The 21,461-nt window shown below is 53.6% G+C and overlaps 1 protein-coding gene and 1 non-coding gene across 3 annotated transcripts in view; one reads left to right on the top strand and one right to left on the bottom strand.

The window, feature by feature from the left end:
* RAB3C (RAB3C, member RAS oncogene family) overlaps nt 1-21,461 on the bottom strand; it is a 43,615-nt gene that overhangs the window by 17,590 nt on the left and 4,564 nt on the right. Inside the window, exons 1-2 of one of the 2 annotated variants that reach the window (XM_029072575.2) lie at nt 19,762-19,893; nt 12,840-13,067 (exon numbers count right to left, since the gene is read on the bottom strand). In XM_029072575.2, coding sequence (XP_028928408.1) covers nt 12,840-13,067; nt 19,762-19,785 — 252 coding nt within the window. In that variant the 5' untranslated portion in view covers nt 19,786-19,893. Of the gene's footprint in view, nt 1-12,839; nt 13,068-19,761; nt 19,894-21,461 lie in introns of those variants that run through there. The other variant, XM_029072581.2, reaches the window with a different exon arrangement.
* Nucleotides 3,417-3,553, top strand: LOC114817436. Its single transcript, XR_003765297.1, has one exon. It is a non-coding gene; the product is annotated as a small nucleolar RNA SNORA7 (small nucleolar RNA).

Genomic DNA, 21,461 nt, shown 5'->3' on the forward strand with positions numbered 1-21,461 from the left:
GTCCCGGGGTTCCCAACATAGGACTTAGACAGCAGGGAGGGTGCAACAGATCCCTGCCCCCAACATACCGTACCCATCGGGTACGGGTACTTAGGACACCCGATGGGTACGGCATGGGCTGATGTGCTGGGAAATGTGCAACAGAGCCTATCGACAGGATCCCAACCCCCCAAAGGAATATACTGAGTGCCTCTAGTGTTCCCAGCACACGGAGAGCAGAGAAGCAGGCAATACTGTTGGTAGGCACGATCCCTGCCCCCATACCGCTCCCAGTCTAGTGGGGTAGACTGACCCAGAATACTCCACAGACAGGAAGAAGCCCTGGACAGGTGATGCTGTGCCCAGAGAGCAGGGCAGGTAACCCAGCACGGGCAGGAGGGGTACAGATGTGTGTTGCCTGTGGAGAAGCTTTAGGTAACTGGGATGAAAAAGACAGGAGAAGCTGTTGACCAGAGGGGGCTTTAGGGACAAGGTGGAGCATGCTTGGCCTTGGGGTGTTTTAAGGGAATTCTCTCCTGGTTTCGCGTCACTTCTTGGATGTTCCTCCCTGATGCTGGCATCACCAAGAAGAAAAACCCAACAATGCAAGCTGCACCCAACGTAGGGCCCTTTCCTGATGAGGGGAGAAACCGACCCCATCCTCACCAGGTCTGCCCAGTCTCAGCCCACCGCACTGCCTGGAGGTGAAGGAATGGAGGAAGGAGGGAAGGAGGGTTGAAGGAAGGGAGAGAGGGGCGGACAGAGAGAGGTTGCAGTGCACAGAGGGAAGGACAGGGGGAGGGTCTTGGCTCCAGCAGTCAGGGGAGCGGCTGAAGTCCCAGCCCAGTTGGTGTGACTGAGTGGGAAGAGCACGGGGGTTGGAGGTGGGAGATGCAGGTTTTTGTCCGAGCTCTTCCCTTGGCCCTGTGAGCGGTGGGCCTCTATAAACAGTGTAGCCGAGAGTCTCTCCCCATTTCCTGTCATTGGGCCTGGTGAAAGAGGGTCCCATTGATGACACTTTTTGCTTCCTGATTTCAGCTGAGACATGTCACATCTCAGAGTCTGAGGCAAGGATAAAGCTGGTCCTAGTAGTCCATGGCAATGTTGCCATGGTGACTCATCTTCCTGTAAATCAGAGCAGCCGCACCCAAAGAGCATTCAGTGGCCTCTTTCTCGTCCTCCTCCTCAGCCAGCGATACCCCCCACACCACCACCGACTACTCCACTGACAAAACTGAAACCATCAGGATTGAACCCGCCCCCCCGGCCCCCGCCGCCCCACCAAGCCCTCCACTTACCTCTCCAGGCTCACCCTCCTCCTGCCCTGCCCAACTCTCCCATCCTTCCTAGCTGTCTCCCAAGAAGAGATCTCCCACTTCCAAAATCTACACACTTCACCAGTGTCTCTGACCCCATTCCTTCTCACCCTATCCAGCCACTTGCCCCCTCCCTTCTCCCCTTCCTGATCTTGAACTGTTCACTTTCCAGTGCTCCTTCCCCGTGGTTTCAAACAGGCTCAGGGATCCCTATCCTAAAAAAGATCCTCCCTTACCTCCCCTCATCTCTCTCCTACCTTTCCTCTCCAAACTCCTGGAGCAAATTGTCTACATCTGCTGCCTGCACTTCATCTACTCCAATTCTCTCTCCTTGATGTCCTGCAAGCTGGCTTCCACTCTCTCCAAAGTCACCAATGACCTCCTCCTTGCCTACTCCAACAGACTCTACTCCTTGACCTCTCTCCTTGCCTTCGATATTCCAGATAAGCCCCTTCTCCTGGAAACACTATCCATCCTTGGTTTCACTGATGTTATCCTTTCCTGGTTCTCTTCCTATCTCTCTTAGTTAAGGGAGGGCATCCTCCTGAAGAAACCGTGATCCTCCCTGCTCCCAGCCACTCCCAGACTCTCCCTACAGCTGATGGGAAGATTGATGGAGAAAGCCTGTAGGGAATCCTACAACCCTCCGAAAAGGGGTTGGTCTACCTTCTGAATCCAGAGCTTCACCAGAGGCTGACAAGACTCCAAATCTCATCTCCACTGGCTTGAGGAGACACAAGGATAAAATTTGCTCTGGTTCTGAGATAACACGGGCTGTTTGTGGGGTAATGGAGGTTGCTGTCCCACTGGGTATCCAGGGGTCCATTCGTACACCAAGTAACAGGGGTTTTCCTCTTTCCCCCAGGAGATCAGGAGTCTCTCCTCTCTCCATCGGAAGGTGAGGTGTCACTGCTTTCTCTGCTGGTGGCCAAAGGGGTCTCTACCTCCACTAACTGCGCCATAGCTTTCAGAGGTGCAAGTTCTTCTCTGGGTCCCAGGGGAAGGCACCCAGAGTGGGAGCCGTGGTTTTGGAGCACTGTCTTAAGCACTTGGGAGAGTGAGCCGGTAGACAGTATCCCTCACCACAAGGAGCTTACGACTACAGGCGGGGAGATAGATGTTAAAATAAATTGTAGCTATGTCCATAAGTGCTGTGGGGCTGAGGATGGAGTGACTATCAAGTGCTTAAAAGGTACAGATCCAAGTGCAAGGGTGACACAGAAGGAATAGGGGAATTGAGGGCTTGGTTAGGGAAGGCCTCTTGGGGGAGTTGTGATTTTAATAAGGCTTTGAAGACAGCATTTGAGTGAGGGGGAGTTGTGTCCTGCATTCACCCTGTTCATCACTGCTCCCGCCATTCCAAGTGTGGGAGACCAGCTCTGTGTCTCCACAGTCTTCTTTCTCTACAATTACTGGATGGCAAAAGGAATCCCACAGTTCCTGGCTTTGCCAAGTGCTTCCCACCATGCTGAGCCCCACATGGTGCTGAGGCTTTTCTTCCTAAAAGGATGTTTATTCTACATGAACTTTCCGTGGTGGGGGTGAATGAGGGGTGTGGGGGTGGGAAGGGCTGTCATCTTGGATTTTCCTGCTGGGAGAAGCAAATACTTCCTTAAATCGAGGTGCCCCCTGAGCCCAGCTCTCCTACAGCAGGATGGCCTTGATGCCTTGCAGGCCAAATACCCACTGCTGCGGGGGATGCTTGGGCAGAAATGGGGGGCAGGGTCTCATCATCCCCAACGCCAAACCAGGGTGAGACCAGAGCAGCGGCAGCTACCAAATGCGGCAGAGGGGGCAAGTGGCATGTGGGCAGAGTGCCCAACGGACTAGGTGGGCATAGAGTCAGCCCCCACCCCACCCTAGCCTGAGCCACTCCCACGGCGCTGGCATGGGGAGTGAGAATGGCTCAGAGTCAATCGGTCAGAAAGGAAGGTGACGATGGGGATACTGAAAGAGATGGGGGCAGAGGTTGGTGGCCTGCTGCCTTTGGGCTCCAGGGGCCCTGGGAAGTACTGCATTCACTCTCTCTAGTCAAGCCAGACTCCATTCCTGACTGGGCCCACTAATTCTCATCCCCTGCCAGTGACTGCGGTACTAACTCCTTTGGTAAACGTGCTGAGACCCCTCTCGGGGTCACGCCTGGAGAGTTGCCAGTACTCTACCAGTGTCGGCTATGGGAGGGAGAGTCGAGCAGAGGCCTACCCGTTCCATTCCTAGCTTGGCCAGTGGCTAGCAAGTGGAAGGCACTCGCTACAAGTCAAAACTCACCCATGCTGGGCAGCAGCGGCACGGGAGAGAGTCAAGGGCAGAGACTCAAGTTTACTGCGCAGAAGGCAGCAATGGTAAACCACTTCCGCAATTTTACCAAGAAAACTCTATGGATCTACTACCAGAATGAATGCAGGTGGAGAGCAGGGCGTTCTGGGAGAGATGTGTCTGTGGTGTCGCTACGGGTCAGAAACGACTCGAGGAATAAGACAAGACAACCATGCTGAGAGCTAACTACGGTAACCTGGCTGGGCGCTCCTTTGGTAACCGCGCTAGGCTCTCCACTGTTAACCGCAATGGGAGCCTGGATGCTGAGAGCCTGGATGCTGATCACGCCAGTGGCCTCTCCACTAATCACACCAATGGTCCCTCTGGTGACCATGAGAGCGGGCCCAAAAGTGACCACCCCAGTGACTCTGTTACTGACCACATTGGCAGTCCCACTCATGACTGCACTCGTGACCACACTGGTGGCTTCTCTGGTGACCATGTTTATGGCCTCATCACTGACCACACCAGTGACCCATTGGTGACCTTGTTGGTGGCCTCATCACCGACCATACTAGTGGCCCAAGGCTTGTGGAGAACTATTTTCTGGGCAATGTGGGAGCCAATATGCCTGCTCCAACCCCCCGCTCCTCAGACTCCCAGCCCTGCACACACACCCTGTGCCTGTGGGCTCCAGCCCTGCCCTTCCACCAAAAACATCGGGGAACCGTTCCCCCATCCCATTGCTCTTCCTAAACAAGTCTGTCGGCTTTTGTCCAACCTGTGCCAAGGAGCCGCCAGGGAGAGGGAGGTGAGGTACAGTGGGAGCAGGACAGGGGTGTTGTAGGCTAGTGTTCGTGCAGGCATAAAGGCAGGGAATATCAAGCCACGAGCTGTGTCTCCAGACCGCATGATGCCTGTCCACACAGCAAGCGGCTGCTTTCAAATGTGTGTTCTCAGTGACAGCAAAGCGAATCCCTCCCAGGTCCTGCGGTTTGGACTTTCAAGGTCCTGTTTTTTCAATTGCTTTAGGCTTTGGCAAGAGGAGGAGAATCATGAATGCAAACGATATCACAAAATCTCAAGGAATGATCTAGTATCAAAATCTGTTTCCTAAACCTTTTTGGCCAATAAGGATTCTGTGGCACAAATGTCTTTTTGGGAAATAAAGTCTAACGGGAATCTAGAGAAAATGAAAACAACCTCCCTATTGTATGTGGGTGCCAGATGGTCAGCATGAAAACTGCTGTGTCTCATTACCCATTCCCTGCTCCCCAAGAAGAAATCAGGGCCGAGAATGCAGGCAGCTGTGGGCAGCATCAGAGGGGAAAGAAACAGAGACAAAAAGTGGAGAGAAAGAGACAAGCACACACATACAGAGAAGAGAGGCACAGAGAGAAGAGAAACAGAGAGGGAGAGGGAAGAGAGAAGAGTCAGAGGCAGGAGAGAGAAGAGAGGAGACAGACAAGAGAGGAAGAAGAGAGAAGGGAGAGAGAGAGAGAGAATCAGAGACAGGAGATTGATGAGAGAAAGAAGATAAGAGAGAGGAGAGAAAAGGGAGGTGGTAGGGAGGAAATGAGAAGGAAAGGGAAAGAGAGAAAAAGGGGGGGGGGAGAGAGAGAGAGAGAGAGAGAGAGCATGCACTCTCAAGGGAAAAGCAATCAGGGAAAAACATTTCTATCTGCAAAGCTCTCAACTCAAAATAACTCAGCCTTCCCTGCAAAGAGTCCAGGAAGGTAAGCAGGAGATGCTGATGAAAATTAGCATCTTTCCAGCCCCCACATGCCCTCATGGAGATGGTAAAAAAATGGATTGAGATAAGGCACCCTTGCCCCCCACCACACAATACCAGTGCCTGGGGCCAGCACTGCCCAGACACCCACATGGATGGAGACACCTGGCTGACCCTCCCACCAGCAACAAACCATGGAGAGTCATGAGGGAGAGGAAAAGGGTGCAACACCAGACCCCCAAGGGAAGGAGGAAGGAGCTGAGATCCGTGTCTTGGAGAAGGGAAGACTGAGATCAGATGAGAAGTCTTTACCATGACATAGTATCAAGCTGTCTTAACAATAGTAATAATACCTGTTAAGCACTCATTACGTACCAAGCGTAGTACTACACATCTCATCTATAAAATGAGGATTAAGACTGTGAGTCCCATGTGGGATACGGACTGTGTCCAACCTGATTAATGTGTATCTACCCCAGTGCTTACTACAGAGTCTTGCACATAGTAAATGCTTACATACCATTAAAACATACGTTAATATACATGTTAATCAGGCCAGACACAGAACCTGACCCCATGTGGGACTCTGAATCTAAGGGAGAGAAATGGGTATTGAATCTCCATTTTACAGATGAAGGAATTGAGGCACAGAGGGGTTAAGTGACTTGCCTAAAGTCACAAAGCAGACAAGTGGTGGAGCCAGGATTAGAACCAGGTCCTCTGATTCCCAGGCCCGTGCTCTCTCCACTAGGCAAAACTGCTTCTTGATTCTGTCTGATTCAGCTGAGGACAGTCCAAGAGGAACAGGCGTGACTTCCAGTGTGAGGGACTTGGGTTAGACTGAGGGAAAGCGGCAACTCTGAATCTGACTGTGAGGGAGGGTGGGAAGAGGCTTGCAGAGTTAGAGCTCTGTGAACACAGGCTGAGGGGGTAAAGGGCGCTCTGCCCAATGGACCTGGGAGTCAAAAGGTTGTGGGTTTTAATCCCCGCTCTGCCACTTGCCTGCTGTGTGACCTTGGGAAAACCATGTCACTTCTCTGTGCCTCAATTACTTCATGAGGAATGAGACCTTGAGCCCCATGTGGAACAGAGGCTGTATCCAACCCGATCTGCTTACATCCACCCCAGCTTAGTACATTGCCTGGCATACGGTAAGTGCCTAACTACCACAATTATTATCACTAAGCACTTGGGAGAGTACAATATGCAATGTAACAGACACATTCCCTGCCCACCATGAGCTCTCCGCACAGTTAAATGAAAATATTCATTTGTTTATTGAATAGTATTTATTGAGCACTTACCGTGTGCAGAGTACTGTACTAAGAGCTTGGAAGAGTACAATACAACAATCAACAGACATATTCCGTGCCCACAAGGAGCTCTGCGGCTTGACGCTACCTAACTCCAGCAAACTAAAGCAGGTGCCACTTTCTGAGGAGAATTCACCAAATCTAGGCCAAACGAGAAGTCCTGCAATGCGTCGGGGATACGGATCTGCCTTTCTGACCCTGCCGCGGTCATCATTGCCATCGCGGCTGTTACTCAGACCCCGCCACCAAGGCCGCTAATCAATAGATCAAAGTGCAAAAGTGAGCAGCAGTGCGGCTTAGTGGATAGAGCACGGGCCTGGGAGTCGGAAAGACTTGGGTTCTAAACCCAGCAGTGCCACTTGCCTACTGTGTGACCCTGGGCAAGTGACTTCACTTTTCTGGGCTTCAGTTGCCTCTTTTGTAAAATGGGAATTAAGAATGAGAGCCCCATATGGGACATGGTGGCGTCATCCTTGACTCCACTCTCTCATTCAACCCACATATTCAATCCGTCACCAAATCCTGTCAGTCACAACACCGCCAAGATCCGATCTTCCCTCTCCATCCAAACCGCTACCACGTTAGTACAATCGCGCATCCTATCCCGACTGGATTACTGCATCAGCCTCCTTTCTGACCTCTCAACCTCCTGCCTCTCCCTACTTCAGTCCATACTTCATTCCGCTGCCTAGTTTATCTTTCTACAGAAACGGTCAGGGCCTGTCACCGCCTTCCTCAAAAATCTCTAGTGGTTGCCTATCCAGCTCCGTATCAAACAAAAACTCCTCACTATTGGTTTTAAAGCTCTCCATCGCCTTGCCCCCTCCTACCTCACCTCCCTTCTCTTCTTCTCCATCCCAGCCCGCACACTCCACTCCTCTGCCGCCAACCTCCTCACTGTGCCTTGATCTCAACTGTCTCACGGCCAATCCCTGGCCCACAACCTTCCTCTGGCCTGGAACGCCCTCCCTCCTCAAATCCGCCAATCACTCTTCTCCCCTTCAAAGCCCTACTGAAGGCGCACCTCCTCCAGGAGGCCTTCCCAGACTAATACCCACTTTTCCTCAGCTCCCACTCCCTTCCACATCACCCTGACTCACTCCCCAGCTCACAGCACTGGTATATGAATGTATTTGTCTTTAATTCTATTTATTTATATTGATGCCTGTTTACTTACATTGTAGTCTGTCTCCCTGCTCTAGACTGTGAGCCTGCTGGGGGAACAGATGGTCTCTCTTTATTGCTGTATTGTTCTTTCCAAGCACTTAGTTCAGTGCTCTGCACACAGTAAGCGCTCAATAAATACGATTGAATGAATGAATGAACATGGACTGTGTCCAACCTGATTAGCTTGTATCTACCCCAGTGCATGAGAACTAATTCTCATGAAGTCACTGTCAGTGTGGGTGGACCGGGTACCTGCCCACTTAGTGATATTTGACAAATCAAAAGGGAAAGATAGTTGAGGAAAAGGAAGAAAAAAGGTCAAAAATGCAATTAAATCAGAAATCAGTCCATAAAGGAGCCCGAAGCAAGGGCCTCTCCCTCATTATCAGGAGGGAAGAGATCTGGCTGGAATGAGACGGTCCCTAGCTTTCCCCAAGGCCATTCCGCCCTGCGTCTGCCAGGGGAGGGGATGAGCGTCTGGAAACCTAAACCCTTTCACTCTCAGCTTTTCCTTGAAAGGAGAGGTTTCCTAGGCCCTGGGTTGCCTTGGCTGCTCCCGGCAGGGAACGGCTAGCTAAGGGCATGGAGCCCGCTGCTCAGCCTCCTGGCAGGGGCCGGTCAGTGGAGGGCAGGGGATAGGTCAGCCAGGGGCAGAGGGCCAGCCAGCCAGGACCTGGCTGCCGCTCAGTCTCAGGGGAATTGATCCACAGCACTGGGCTCAGGCGGAAACGAACCCATTTCCTCTCACGGTCTCTTCTTTTGTTCGCGGCTCTGCCGCCCTGCTCCGGCTAGAGGTTCAGAGGTCGTGGTCAGTACCAGAAACATCCGGCACAGATCCCAATGGCAGCCAGGCCCAGTCAGTCCCCCAGCCTGCAATCAGCAGCCCGGGTGGGCGGGGACATGAGCAAAGTCATCCAAGGCAGCAGCTCCACACACGGGTGCTTGGCCCCTCAACCCAGCCCCTCAGCCTGGCCCCTGGTCCTCCCCAGCAGCGAACCTGATTCAACCCAACAGGGTAGCTATCATGGCCCCTTCCCAGGTGCCCCATCCGAGCAGGGAAGGGTGGGGACAGCTTCCCTGGGGGCAGGACAGGCAGTGCGGCAGGACCGGATCCAAGGCCACCCCAAGCAGTCCGAAAACCACATCAGGTGGCCGGGCCGGCCGGGCCGACCCGGTCCACGCCAACCCAGGCTGGCCCAATGTCCCACAGCTCTGCCGGTCCTGACCCGAGCCGGGTTTCCAGGCCTGGGCTAATCCAGGCAGACGCTCGGTTGAGGTGGCGGCCTGCCAGGCCGGTCTGACTGATTAGCATCCAGCCTCCCTCCCCGCCGCAGGGAGGGAACACAGTTGCTTGGCAACGGCTGCTGAGAAACGGCTCTGGGGACCCGAGGCCCCTAGGTCTGCTCGAGCCGGAGCTGGATCGGAGGCAGCAACCTCACAGCCAGGCGAGGGGGTTGGGAGGGTGGGGGGAAGTGGGGCACGGCAGCATGCTGGGCAGGGAGCCAGCCAGCCCAAAGGAGATATGGTGGGGCCAAGCCGGCAGATGGGGGGTGGGGCATGAACCCACAGTGAAACAGTGCAGCTCTCAGGGCTAGGATAATGTTCATTCATTCAATCACATTTATTGAGTGCTGTGTGCAGAGCACTGTACTACACGCTTGGAAAGTATAATACAGCAAATAAAGAGAGACAATCCTTGCCTAAAAGGGGCTCACAGTCTAGAGGAGACAGACATCAACACAAGTAAACAGGCATCAATATAAATAGAATTATAGATATATACATATATACATAAGTGATGTGGGGTGGAGAGGGGGGGAAGAGCAAAGGGAGCAAGTCAGGGTGATGCGGAAGGGAGTGGGAGCTGAGGAAAAGTGGGGCTTAGTCTGGGAAGGCCTCCTGAAGAAGATGCGCCTTCAGTAGGCTTTGAAGCGGGGAAGAGTGATTGTCTGGCGGATTTGAGGCGGGAGGGTGTCCCAGGCCAGAGGAAGGATGTGGGCCAGGGGTCGGCGAGACAGAGGAGATCGAGGCACAGTGAGGAGGTTATCACCAGAGGAGCAGAGTGTACGGGCTGGGATGGAGGAGAGAAGGGAGGTGAGGGAGGAGGGGGCAGCAAAATCTCAGCTAGTGGCCCTCATCGGGGTTGGGGAGGAAGTGGGGAAGGCTGGGGGGAGGGGAAAGGGCTGCAGGCCTGGGACACCCAAATGGGGAGGACAGCTCAGATTGAGGTGGATCTAGGACGTCCCGCAGGTAAGATGAGCCAGCAATGGAAACAGGGACACAGAGATACAGAGAGCCAGGTGAACAAAGGAGAGCAAACCGCTATGCTCTAGATCATTCGCCAGGCAGAAGAATCATCACTTCCACTTACTGCCGGCTCAGGATCCGGTCGGCCCAGTGCCGGGTAGATTTGTCAGTGGAAAGATTCTGGCCCTTCGCTGCAGCTGCAGAATTTGCTCTTTTCTGGATTCATGGACATATCTGATGTAGTCGGTTTCCCTGGCAACTCTTTGCTCTTGCTCGATCTCTTTGTCCCCCTCCCTCCTTCCTTCCCTCTCTTAGGCAGGACAGGATTTCTTGAAGACCTGCCAAGGGTTGAGCACTATACTGAGCACTTGGGAAAGCATGAGCCACATTTCCTGCCCACAAGGCACTTCCACTCTAACAGGAGAGAGACTAAACTAGTTCAAACCCCATTTTCTCCTGCCTTTTCCCCAAGCGAAGCTCTCAGGCTTGCACGTGGCAGGCAGCATCTAATTTCCGCTGATCACATCTCGGCTCGGCCCTCTCTGTCAAACCTCCGTGGCTTTAAAAACGACCTGATAAGCTGCGCCTTGAGTACTTTCAGTTGTGACTTCTTCAAGCCATCTGTGTTACTCATTAAATCTTGATTTCAATTATTCTCGTTTGGGAGTGTGTTTCAGTTCTGGACACAACGGCCTCCCCAGAGTTCTCAAATGCAACCCAGTAGGAGATGTTAATCTCCTATCAGCCTTAGATCATTTTGAGCCCAGGAGGAGGCAGATCAGTCATTTTAGTGCTACAGCAAGCTCAATTTTGACCTCCTGAGGAGAAAGCCTCGGTGGGCCCTAAATGGAAAATAAACTTCCGCTAAAAGCCCCGGTGCACACAGTGAGGGTCTCGAGTCAGCTCTCCAGATCTCTTCCCTCATGGAATCACCAGGGTCCGGAGCACCCCCCGGGAGCCTCTCATGTTGAGAGTGGAGGCTCAGCTGGATCCCTGTACTGAGGTTCAGCAGTCTCCGCCCTGCCGCCCTTTCGCTCTAGGACACATGACCCCGGTGCAAGCCTGAGGCCCCGAGACTACCGCATTATTTGTTTTCCAAGAGGGCGCCCCGGGGCTCCAGGCGGTGGGAGCATAACAACCAATGGCACTGGAGCGGCGGGGGCCCACTAGCCAATCATGCCAGAGCCGCAGGGGCCTGCCAACCAATCGAGCCAGAGCGGTGGGGGCCCACGAGCCAGTGGAGTCCGAGCGGTGGGGGTCCGCCAACCAATCACGCCAGAGGCCTCCCGGGCAACCGCAATGCAGCCCCAACATGTTTCCTGCCCAGCTAAAGTCCTTTCCCCTAAGACCCCAGGGCTAACTGACCATTTCTGTTTGGTCGCCCCCGACAGACAGGGTGGGAACCATCAGACTTTATGACAGACGCCCTGGGCAGCCATCCCGATGACGGTGCCAGGGTTGGGCCCAGAAAGATGGATGAGGCAGAGTGACCACTGGAGAGCTCCAGCCATTAAGGATGGCCATTAGTCACCAGATCTGCATTAAGTCTTTATGTTGCAATTAAGTTATCATCTGTACCTATTTTATTAGTTACACTAATGCAGCACTCCCTTTTGGTTTTGCTTTCATCTCCTAAAAGAATTACTTTTTCATTCAGAGAAAAGCGGCACTTCTCCTCACTCCCATCCAACTCCCAGCATCTTGGACACTCTGTATTTCTTCCCAAGACCCTGTTACACTTTTGTACGCAATATTTATACTCTACTGGTTTCTCCAACCTGCAACTTATTTTACTGTCCACCTGACCTATCTGAAATTCAGCTCCCCTACCCGTCAGCTCCTTGAGGGCAAGCACCATGCCTACTAACACCACTATTCTCTCCCAAGCACTTTATATAATACTCTGCACATAAAGATACTCAATTAATGCTATTAATCCATTTAAGGTAAGGATGTACCATCCAACACCCTTGAGTCTTCCCTCTCTATCCCTGACTCCCTGCCAGTGACCCAGCATGGATCATCCAACACCTTTGACTTTCCCCTCTGCACCCCTAACTCTTCCTTTGGTAGCCCAGCACAGACCATCCAACACCCTGAACTCTTCTCTCTCATCTTTAATTCTCCCCCAGTGACTCGGCAGGGGCGTTTCAAACCCACTGACTCCTTCTCTATCCCTGACTGTCTCTCTACTGTGGGAATGTAGCAAATCTCTAATCAGGAGCGATTCCAAGAGACATGTTCTCATCATTTGGTTCTTTCCCAGGGAAATAGAAAATAGAATCAAGAAGACCAGCACCACCATCTCTGGCAGCCATGGCATCAGGCTCCAGACCGACACCAGATGGGGCTGGGAGGGTGACCCCTGCAATTACGACAGCATTTGTTGGGTGCAGGCTGGCTACCGGGCACAGGACACCCTATTTATCCCCCACCTATAATTCATTCCCTTATCTGTAATTGATTTAAAAGCCTTCCTCCCACTATAGTCTGTAAGCTTTCTGTGGACAGTGTGATTAGTTGGGGCAGGTAGGCTACCAACTACGTTATAATGTACTTTCCCAAGCACTGAGTACAGTGCTCTGCACACAGTAAATGCTCAATAAATACCACTGATTAACTGATTGATTGAACAGAACACAGAGACAGCAGGGAGTAGCCTCACACCCCCAACATGATCCCCATACTGCCTCATTGAGGAGTCCCACCAAAGCCCCCACACAAGCCCCACATCACCGAGAGCAGCTTCGACTTGGTTCCCAACAAAGCCCCAAAGTCGCCTGGGCCCCCACCCCCACCCAGCAAGGTGGACCTTTCCTCCAGACTCACCCAGATCTGGAGCTTGATTCTCTTCTCATTCTTGAAGACCGTCTTGACCTTGAAATCGATGCCCACGGTGCTGACAAATGCCGACGTGAAGGAGTCATCTGCGTAGCGAAACAGAAAAGAGGTCTTCCCCACGCTGCTGTTGCCGATGATGAGCAACTTGAACATGTAGTCGAAGTTCTGGTCTGATGCGTCTTTTTGGCCGAACCGGGAATCTTGGGCAGACGCCATCTGGGATGCAAATAATCAGTCGGTTGATCCGTCAAGGGTATTTATTGAGTCCTTACTGTGTGCAGAGTACTGTACAAAATGCTTGGGAGAGTATGGCACAAGAGAGTCAGTAGACACGATCCCTGCCCTCGAGGAGCTAACAGTCTAGTGGGGGAGTCGGATGCTAAAATTACAGATATAGGAAGAGACAGAATATATAAATCTGTACATAAGTGCCACGGGGGTGAGGTGAGTATCAAAGTGTTTAAAAGGTACAGATCTAAGTGAATAGGTGACCCAAAAGAGAGGGTGAATAGGGTAGGGAGAGGAGAGCTTAGTCAGACCAGGCTTCTTGAAGATGTGGTTGTCAGCCTCTGAAGATGGGGAAGAGTGATGATCTGTGAGATCTGAAGGAGAAGTGAACCCCAAGCAGGAGGGAGGTCATGGGCAAGGGGTTGACCGAGAGGAAGAGAGATGAGATCAAGGTATGAGATCAACACTACATAGTTGGTGTTAGAGTGAAGTGTTTGAGAGATGAACGAGGTGGAGGTAGGAGGGTGAAAACTGATTGAATGCCTTGAAGCAATGAGGAGGAGTTTCCATTTGACATGGAGATGGAAGGCAACTGCTGGAGATTTCTCAGGCATGGAGAGATCGGGCCCACACTGACCCCGATTCCAGCAGGGAATGGGGATGAAACTGTCCCAGCCCCAGGGGAATGGGGCTGACACTTTCCCAACCCCAAACTCTGCTCATGCTCTTCCCCTGCTGCCGGGCCCTGCTCGCCTCTGGTCAGTACTGGTCCCCAAGGAGGGTCGGGGACAAGAACTGACCCCAGTCATTTCCAGAGGACTTCATCAGCTGTATTGAGCAGGGCAGGTCTCAGTCCCAACAGGCTCCTTAAGGCAACGCTCGACCAGGATGGAGTGGTGGAGTGGTCAGAAATGACCCATCACTGAGAATGGCTTATTTCGTCTCAGAAAAAGACCATCTCCCAATGCAGAGCTAGACCCGTTGGCCTCCAGGGTGCTTGACCGGGGGCTCCACCTGCAAAAACGATGCTTGTTCACCAGTGTTCACTGGCATTCAAAATCGTTCATCAGTGCTCCCCAAGGTTCAACCCAGTGCTGCTGGTGGTGAGAGATCGGATGCACCCTCACAAGAAGGACACATAGAGCTCCAGCCACTGGACCCACGGGGGAGGTCGGGAGGAGAAGGGAGACGAGTCAGGCTCTCAGCTCCAAGGCAGCGGGAGCTTCCGTCCTGACACAGGGATGCAGGCTAAGCACCAAACTGCGAGAGACCCAGAGATCCCCGGGGTTCCCCGCACCCAGCCCAGCCGGAGCCAGGAGCTACAGCACAGTGACCGGGAGGCGGGAAAGGCTGGAGGGCAAGCCGAGGCCCCGCACATCTATGCACGTGCTGCTGAACATCTGCTACTACCAAAATGGGGTGAGGGAGCAAGGAGCCAACAGCACAGCGTCCCGATGCAAATGGCTAGAGAAGCAGCGGGGCTGAGTGGATCAAGCATGGGCCTGGGAGTCAGAAGGTCATGGGTTCTAATTCTGGCTCCACCAACTGTCTGCTGTGTGACCTTGGGCAAATCACTTCACTTCTCTGTACCTTAATTTCCTCATTTGTAAAATGGGAATTGAGACTGTGAGTCCCATGGGGGACAGGGACTGTGTCCAACCTGACTATCTTGTATCTAACCCAGCACTTAGTACAATGACTGGAACATAATAAGAGCTAAACAAGTACCAAAAAAAAAAAAAAAAACTAAACAGAAACTGCAGCAGTGAGGCAGGCAATGTATCAGAAACACTCTCAGCGCTTCATGGCTGCAACAAAATGGTGTCCTTCACTCCTTGCCTCGGGCCTAGACTGGACATTCCCTGAGGCCCGGGATTGAACCTACTAACTCCATTGTTCTTTCCCAGGCATTCGGTTTGATACTCTGCACACAATAGAAAATAAGTCCCTCAAGGGCTGGGATTGTGTCTATTGACTCTACTGTACTCTTCCAAGTGCTGGGTATAGCTCTACTGTTCACAGTAGATTGTAAATTCCTCAAGAGCAGGGATTATGCTTACTGACTCTGTTATTCTCTCCCATTCCCATAGTGTAGCTCTCTGAACCTCTTCTAATAATAATAATAATAATAATAATGTTGGTATTTGTTAAGCGCTTACTATGTGCCGAGCACTGTTCTAAGCGCTGGGGTAGACATAGGGGAATCAGGTTGTCCCACGTGGGGCTCACACACTTTTAATCCCCATTTTACAGATGAGGGAACTGAGGCACAGAGAAGTTAAGTGACTTGCCCACAGTCACACAGCCAACAAGTGGCAGAGCTGGGATTCGAACTCATGAGCCCTGACTCCAAAGCCCATGCTCTTTCCACTGAGCCACAAGAGCACTTGCTATTGATTGATCGATTGACTGACGTACAGTTCAGGCTAAGAAATACACATGGCCAGTGTCACGAGGAAGAGATCCAGGGATCTCCTATCCAACTAAGGACCCTAATCCACCCCCACGACCACCGCACCCCTGAATGTTGCAGGCAGGACCCCCTCATACCAACCGAAGATGAAATCTCATACAGATGGCAGGAGTGTCCCACCTGCTCCCCAACCACTGAACATCATCATCCCAGCCAACCACCACCAGCCACAGCCTGAATTTTGGAAGAAGCCAGCTCTGCTGCCATCAAAGCCACTGAAACAGAAAAGCAGCCAGACTCTTTGGCGATCTGGCAGGGATTGCCCAGGACATGGGGGCTCAGGGCTCAGAAGTCTGCATGGGCTTTTCCTCAGCAGGTGGAACCCGTGGGGAAGCCTCAAGCCTTCAGACAACTTCAGAATTACCAGCTTCAAAGGGAAGAGAAGAGCCAAATGGGGTAACACCCCAGCCCTCCACGCTCAACAAATACCACCAATTGATTGCTGGGAAGCAGCCATCTTTTTCTGCCATCGCCGCCAAAATCCTAGCCTGACTCGGGCAGCACCCAGGGCTCTGCTCCTCGGCCGCCCACCTACCCGCACCGAGCAATACGACGGGAGGAGCAGTGGCAATAGTGAGACCCTTTTGGGATGGGGGCTTTGCCTGATCTCGTAGTACCACCCCAACCCCGGGGCTTGGCACAGAGTAACTGCTGCACAGATCCCATCATTACGATCTTCATCTGCAACCTCCAGAACCCAGGGTCGTTACCCCGTTCCGCTACCTAGGCGATGGTTTCTGGCAGATGGACGGTGCGACCTCACACCGAGCCATAGGACAATGGGGCAGCTACGGGGTCTCCCCTCCTCTACGGCAGAGCAGGTGAGAGCTGCCTTTCTTCCTTCTCCAGGACATTCTCAGCTCAAGGAGGAGACACTGGACTCGGATAGCAAATATTTCCAGGCTGCAGCACTCAGGCCACACTCTGGGCTCTCCTTGTCGGGGGAACTTTTGCAGTCAGACTCAGCAGTTGCAAAAGAAAATGAGATCCCAGATGGCCGAGTCCCAGGAATCAATCGATGTTATTTACTGAGTGCTTAATATGCACAGAACTTCATTCAATCGTATTTATTAAGCACTTACTGTGGGCAGAGCACTGTCCTAGGTACTTGGAAAAGTACAATTAAAAAGTGACAATCCCTGCCCACAATGAGCTCACAGTCTGGGGGCGGGTAGGGGGAGGGGAGAAGGGCGGGGGAGGTAAAGACAGACATCTATAGAAATAAACAGATGTCAAAACAAATAAATACTATTAAAGATATATACATAAGTGCTGTGGGGCTGTGGGGGGAAAGAGCAAAGGGAGGAAGTCAAGGCGACGCAGAAGGAAGTGGGAGATGAGGAAAAGTGGGGGAAGACCTCTTGGAGGAGATGTGCCTTCAATAAGGCTTTGAAGCAGGGGAGAGTCGTCAAATTTGAGGAGGGAGGACATTCCAGGCCAGAGGCAGGACGTCGACCAGAGGTCAGTGGTGAGACAGGAGAGACAAGGCACAATGAGAAGGTTAGCACCAGAGGAGCAAGTGTGCGGGCTGGATTGTAGGAGAGAAGTGAGGTGAGGGAGGAGAGGGCAAGGTGATGGTGTTCTTTAAAGCCAATGGTGAGGAGTTTTTGTTTGATATGGAGGTGGATAGGCAATGCCTGGGGATTTTTGAGGAGGGGAGTGACATGTCCTGAATGTTTCTGTAGAAAGATGATCTGCGCAGCGGAGTGAAGTATGGACTGAAGTGGGGAGAGGCAGGAGGTTGGGAAGTCAGCAAGGAGGCTGACGACCCCCAGGAGGGATAGGATGAGTAACTGTATTAACGTGGTAGCAGTCTAGATGGAGAGAAAAGGGCAGATTTTAGCCTACCCTAATGCATCCTGGGAAGATCCGATCCCTGCCTTCAAGGTGCTCACAATCACGGGCCCGGTGGCCTTTGCCCTCGGGGTGGGAAAGGCAACAACTCGAGCATCTGGCACCTGGCATGGCCGGGGTGTGCGATCACCGTGGCCAAAAGGACCCCCGAGACGTTCCGGGAGGCAGGGACCCAGCCTCAGCCCCGGGTTCATCTCCCTAAACTGATTTATAATCAAGCCAGACCCCACCAGGAGCTCCCTGGGAGAAAACCGAAGAGCGGGCAGGGGTGAGGAGCGAGAAAGGGACGGTGGGGAGGCGGGTGGCTGCTGGGGGACAGGCCACACCTGGGGCAGGGCCTCCCAGGAGCCCCTCAGGCGGCCCCCGGAAGTCTTGCACTGGGCCGAGCGGCCTTCAGATGGGACAGAAAAGCCGATGTGACGCATTGCCCCGATTCCACTGGGCCATCCTGAATCTGGGACAAACAGCTCCATCGTGACGGTGGCGGGGTTTATGCGGAAGCGTCTCACCTGCCCCTCCATAAACCTTTGCTGAAAGCTCACTTCACACACTGCACTTTCCACCCCGACATCTTGCTGAGGGCCAACGTGAATTCACTGTAGCAGATTTTCCACTTAAAAATGACAGCGGTCAATCGTATTTATTGAGCGCTTACTGTGTGCACAGCATTGGACTAAGCGCTTGGGAGAGTACAATACAGCAGAATTAGCCGACCTCCCAATCCCGAATTTCGCCGAGTCCGAAATTCTACCTTTATATATCTGAGAGGGTATGCATTTTAAAAATTTCAAGTTCATGAGTCCAAGCATCCATAAACGACCCAATTCCGCGGGCCATCTTAAGACGAACTCATTTATTTCAATACTCAAGGGGCCGGCCGATTCCGCAGTTCTATTGTTTAAAAATATTCATGACTGTAGGCACGGAGTGAGAGGAAATTGGACAGCAACTGAAACCGTCCCTCCACAGTCAAGGATGTCTTGAAATGGGGCTTTAAAGCACCGCTCCTGCCTTGCTGCGGGCCCAAGCTCCCGCTGGGGGCTGGGCATCGGGGGCCTGCTCCAACGCAGTGCCCGCCGCAATGCCCCCCGCAATGCCCCCCGCAGCTCCCAGGTGCTCCAAGACAGAGGGATCTGAGCTTTCTTCCGATAATAATAATGATGATGGCATTTGTTAAGCGTTTACTACGTGCCAAGCACCAGGAGGTCTACTGAGAGCTCACCTCCTCCGGAAGGCCTTTCCAGCCTGAGCCCCCCCTTTCCCTCTGCACTGTGCTCATTCGTCTAGATCATTTATTCCCCTATTTATTTTGTGAATGAGGTGTACCTCTCCTTGATTCTATTTATCTTCAGGATGTTGTTTTATTTTGTTCTCTTGCGCTTTGCCGTCTCCCCCGTTTAGACGGCGAGCCCGTCATTGGGCAGGGACGGTCTCTATCTGGTGCCCAATTGTCCATTCCTAGCGCTTCGTCCAACGCTCTGCACATTCATTCATTCTTTCAATCGTATTTCTGGAGCGCTTACTATGTGCAGAGCACTGGACGACGCGCTTGAAATGGACAATTCGGCACCAGATAGAGACCCCCAGAGTAAGCGCTCCATAAATACGACTGAATGAATGAACGAGAGTCCATCCATCAATGCGGGAGCCAGAACTGAAGCCCCCCGGGCCCCCGGCGGAATCGGCCGACCCCATGAGTACTGAAATAAATGAGTTCGTCCTAAGATGGCCCGCGGAACTGTTGTCTTGGTAGCGTTATTAAGGGTCGTTTATGGATGCTTGGACTCATGAACTTGAAATTATTAAAATGCACACCCGTTCAGCTATAAAGGTAGAATTTCGGAGTCGGCCAAAATCGGGATTGGGAGGTCGGCTAAATCTGTTGTACTCTCCCAAGCGCTTAGTCCAATGCCGTGCATATAGTAAGCGCTCAATAACCGCACTCAAGCACCGCGGGCAGCGGGAGAGCCTGTGCCCACCGCCCAAACCTGGGCGCCATCGGTCTGCACGGACCGATCTGCGATGGACACCGTGATGGGCAGGGACTAATGAGCCATGGCGAAGCCCGCAGGGAGAGAGAGCTGGCCCCCCCAGGCCCTCCTCCGCCTTGCCCGCTGCTGGGAGCCGGGGAGCCGGGGAGCCGGGGAGCCGGGGAGCCGGGGAGCCGGGGAGCCGGGGAGCCGGTCCGCTGCACAGCTGCCCCGTTAGACTGGGAGCCCGTCATTAGGCAGGGATGGTCTCTATCGGTTGCCCGACTGTCCATCCCAAGCGCTCAGTGCAGTGCTCTGCACGTAGTAAGCGCTCAATAAATAGCCGGTCCCTCTGAGCCCTTCTGCCCCGCGCCGCCGGACCCACCTGCACGGGCGCTTCGTGCCGCATGGCCCCGGGCCTGGCTGTGGGCTGCAGGGCCGCGGGGCTGCCGATCGCTCGCCGCCAACGCGCTCGGCTCCCGCTCGGCTCCCCCTCGGCTCCGCTCGGCTCCCGCTCGTCGGGCGCGAGCACAGGCTTCGTCCCGCCCCGCGCGCGCGCACAGCCGGCCCCGGGACGCGCGCGCACTCCCTCCGCGCGGCCCCCCCCCCCCCGGGCGCGATCCCGCCGCAAGCGGCCGCGCATGCGCGCACCCAGGCATTTCCCCACTCTGCAACGAACGCGCGTTGCCCAGCCTCCTTCCTTCCTTCCCTTCCTCCCTTCCCTCCTTCCCTTCCTTCCCTCCTTTCCTTCCTTCCTTCCTTCATTCAGTAGTATTTATTGAGCGCTTACTATGTGCAGAGCAGTGGACTAAGCGCTTGGAATGAACAAGTCGGCATCAGATAGAGACGGTCCCTGCCGTTTGACGGGCTTACGGTCTAATCGGGGGAGACGGACAGACGAGAACGATGGCAATAAACAGCGTCGAGGGGAAGAACATCTCGTAAAAACAATGGCGACTAAATAGCATCGAGGCGATGTACATTTCATTAACAAAATAAATAGGGCGATGGAAATATATACAGTTGAGCGGACGAGTACAGTGCTGAGGGGATGGGAAGGGAGAGGGGGAGGAGCAGAGGGAAAGGGGGGAAAAGAGGGTTTAGCTGCGGAGAGGTGAAGGGGGGGGTGGCAGAGGGAGTAGAGGGAGACGAGGAGCTCAGTCTGGGAAGGCCTCTTGGAGGAGGTGAGTTTTAAGTAGGGTTTTGAAGAGGGGAAGAGAATTAGCCTGGCGGAGGTGAGGAGGGAGGGCGTGGCCCGGGGGTCGACGGCGGGATAGGCGAGACCGAGGGACGGCGAGGAGGTGGGCGGCGGAGGAGCGGAGCGTGCGGGGTGGGCGGTAGAAAGAGAGAAGGGAGGAGAGGTAGGAAGGGGCAAGGTGACGGAGAGCCTCGAAGCCTAGAGTGAGGAGTTTTTGTTTGCAGCGGAGGTCGATAGGCAACCACTGGAGGTGTTTAAGAAGGGGAGTGACATGCCCAGATCGTTTCTGCAGGAAGATGAGCCGGACGGCGGAGTGAAGAATAGACCGGAGCGGGGCGAGAGAGGAGGAAGGGAGGTCAGAGAGAAGGCCGACACGGTAGTCTAGCCGGGATATAACGAGAGCCCGTAACAGTAAGGTAGCCGTTTGGGTGGAGAGGGAAGGGCGGATCTTGGCGATATTGTAGAGGTGAAACCGGCAGGTCTCGGTAACGGATAGGATGTGTGGGGCGAACGAGAGAGACGAGTCAAGGACGACACCGAGATCGCGGGCCTGAGAGACGGGAAGGATGGTCGTGCCATCCACGGTGATAGAGAAGTCTCCCTCCCTCCCTCCCTCCCTCCCTCCCTCCCTCCCTCCCTCCCTCCCTCCCTCCCTCCCTCCCTCCCTTCCTCCCTTCCTTCCTTCCTTCCTTCCTTCCTTCCTTCCTTCCTTCCTTCCTTCCTTCCTTCCTTCCTTCCTTCCTTCCTTCCTTCCTTCCTTCCTTCCCTCCCTCCCTCCCTCCCTCCTGCGCTCCCTCCCTCCTTCCCTCCCTCCCTCCTTCCTTCCCTCCCTCATTCATTCAATAGTATTTATTGAGCGCTTACTATGTGCAGAGCACGGGACTAAT

Source organism: Ornithorhynchus anatinus, chromosome 1 (genome assembly GCF_004115215.2).
Source record: "Ornithorhynchus anatinus isolate Pmale09 chromosome 1, mOrnAna1.pri.v4, whole genome shotgun sequence".
In the NCBI taxonomy this organism is placed as follows: Eukaryota; Metazoa; Chordata; class Mammalia; order Monotremata; family Ornithorhynchidae; genus Ornithorhynchus; species Ornithorhynchus anatinus.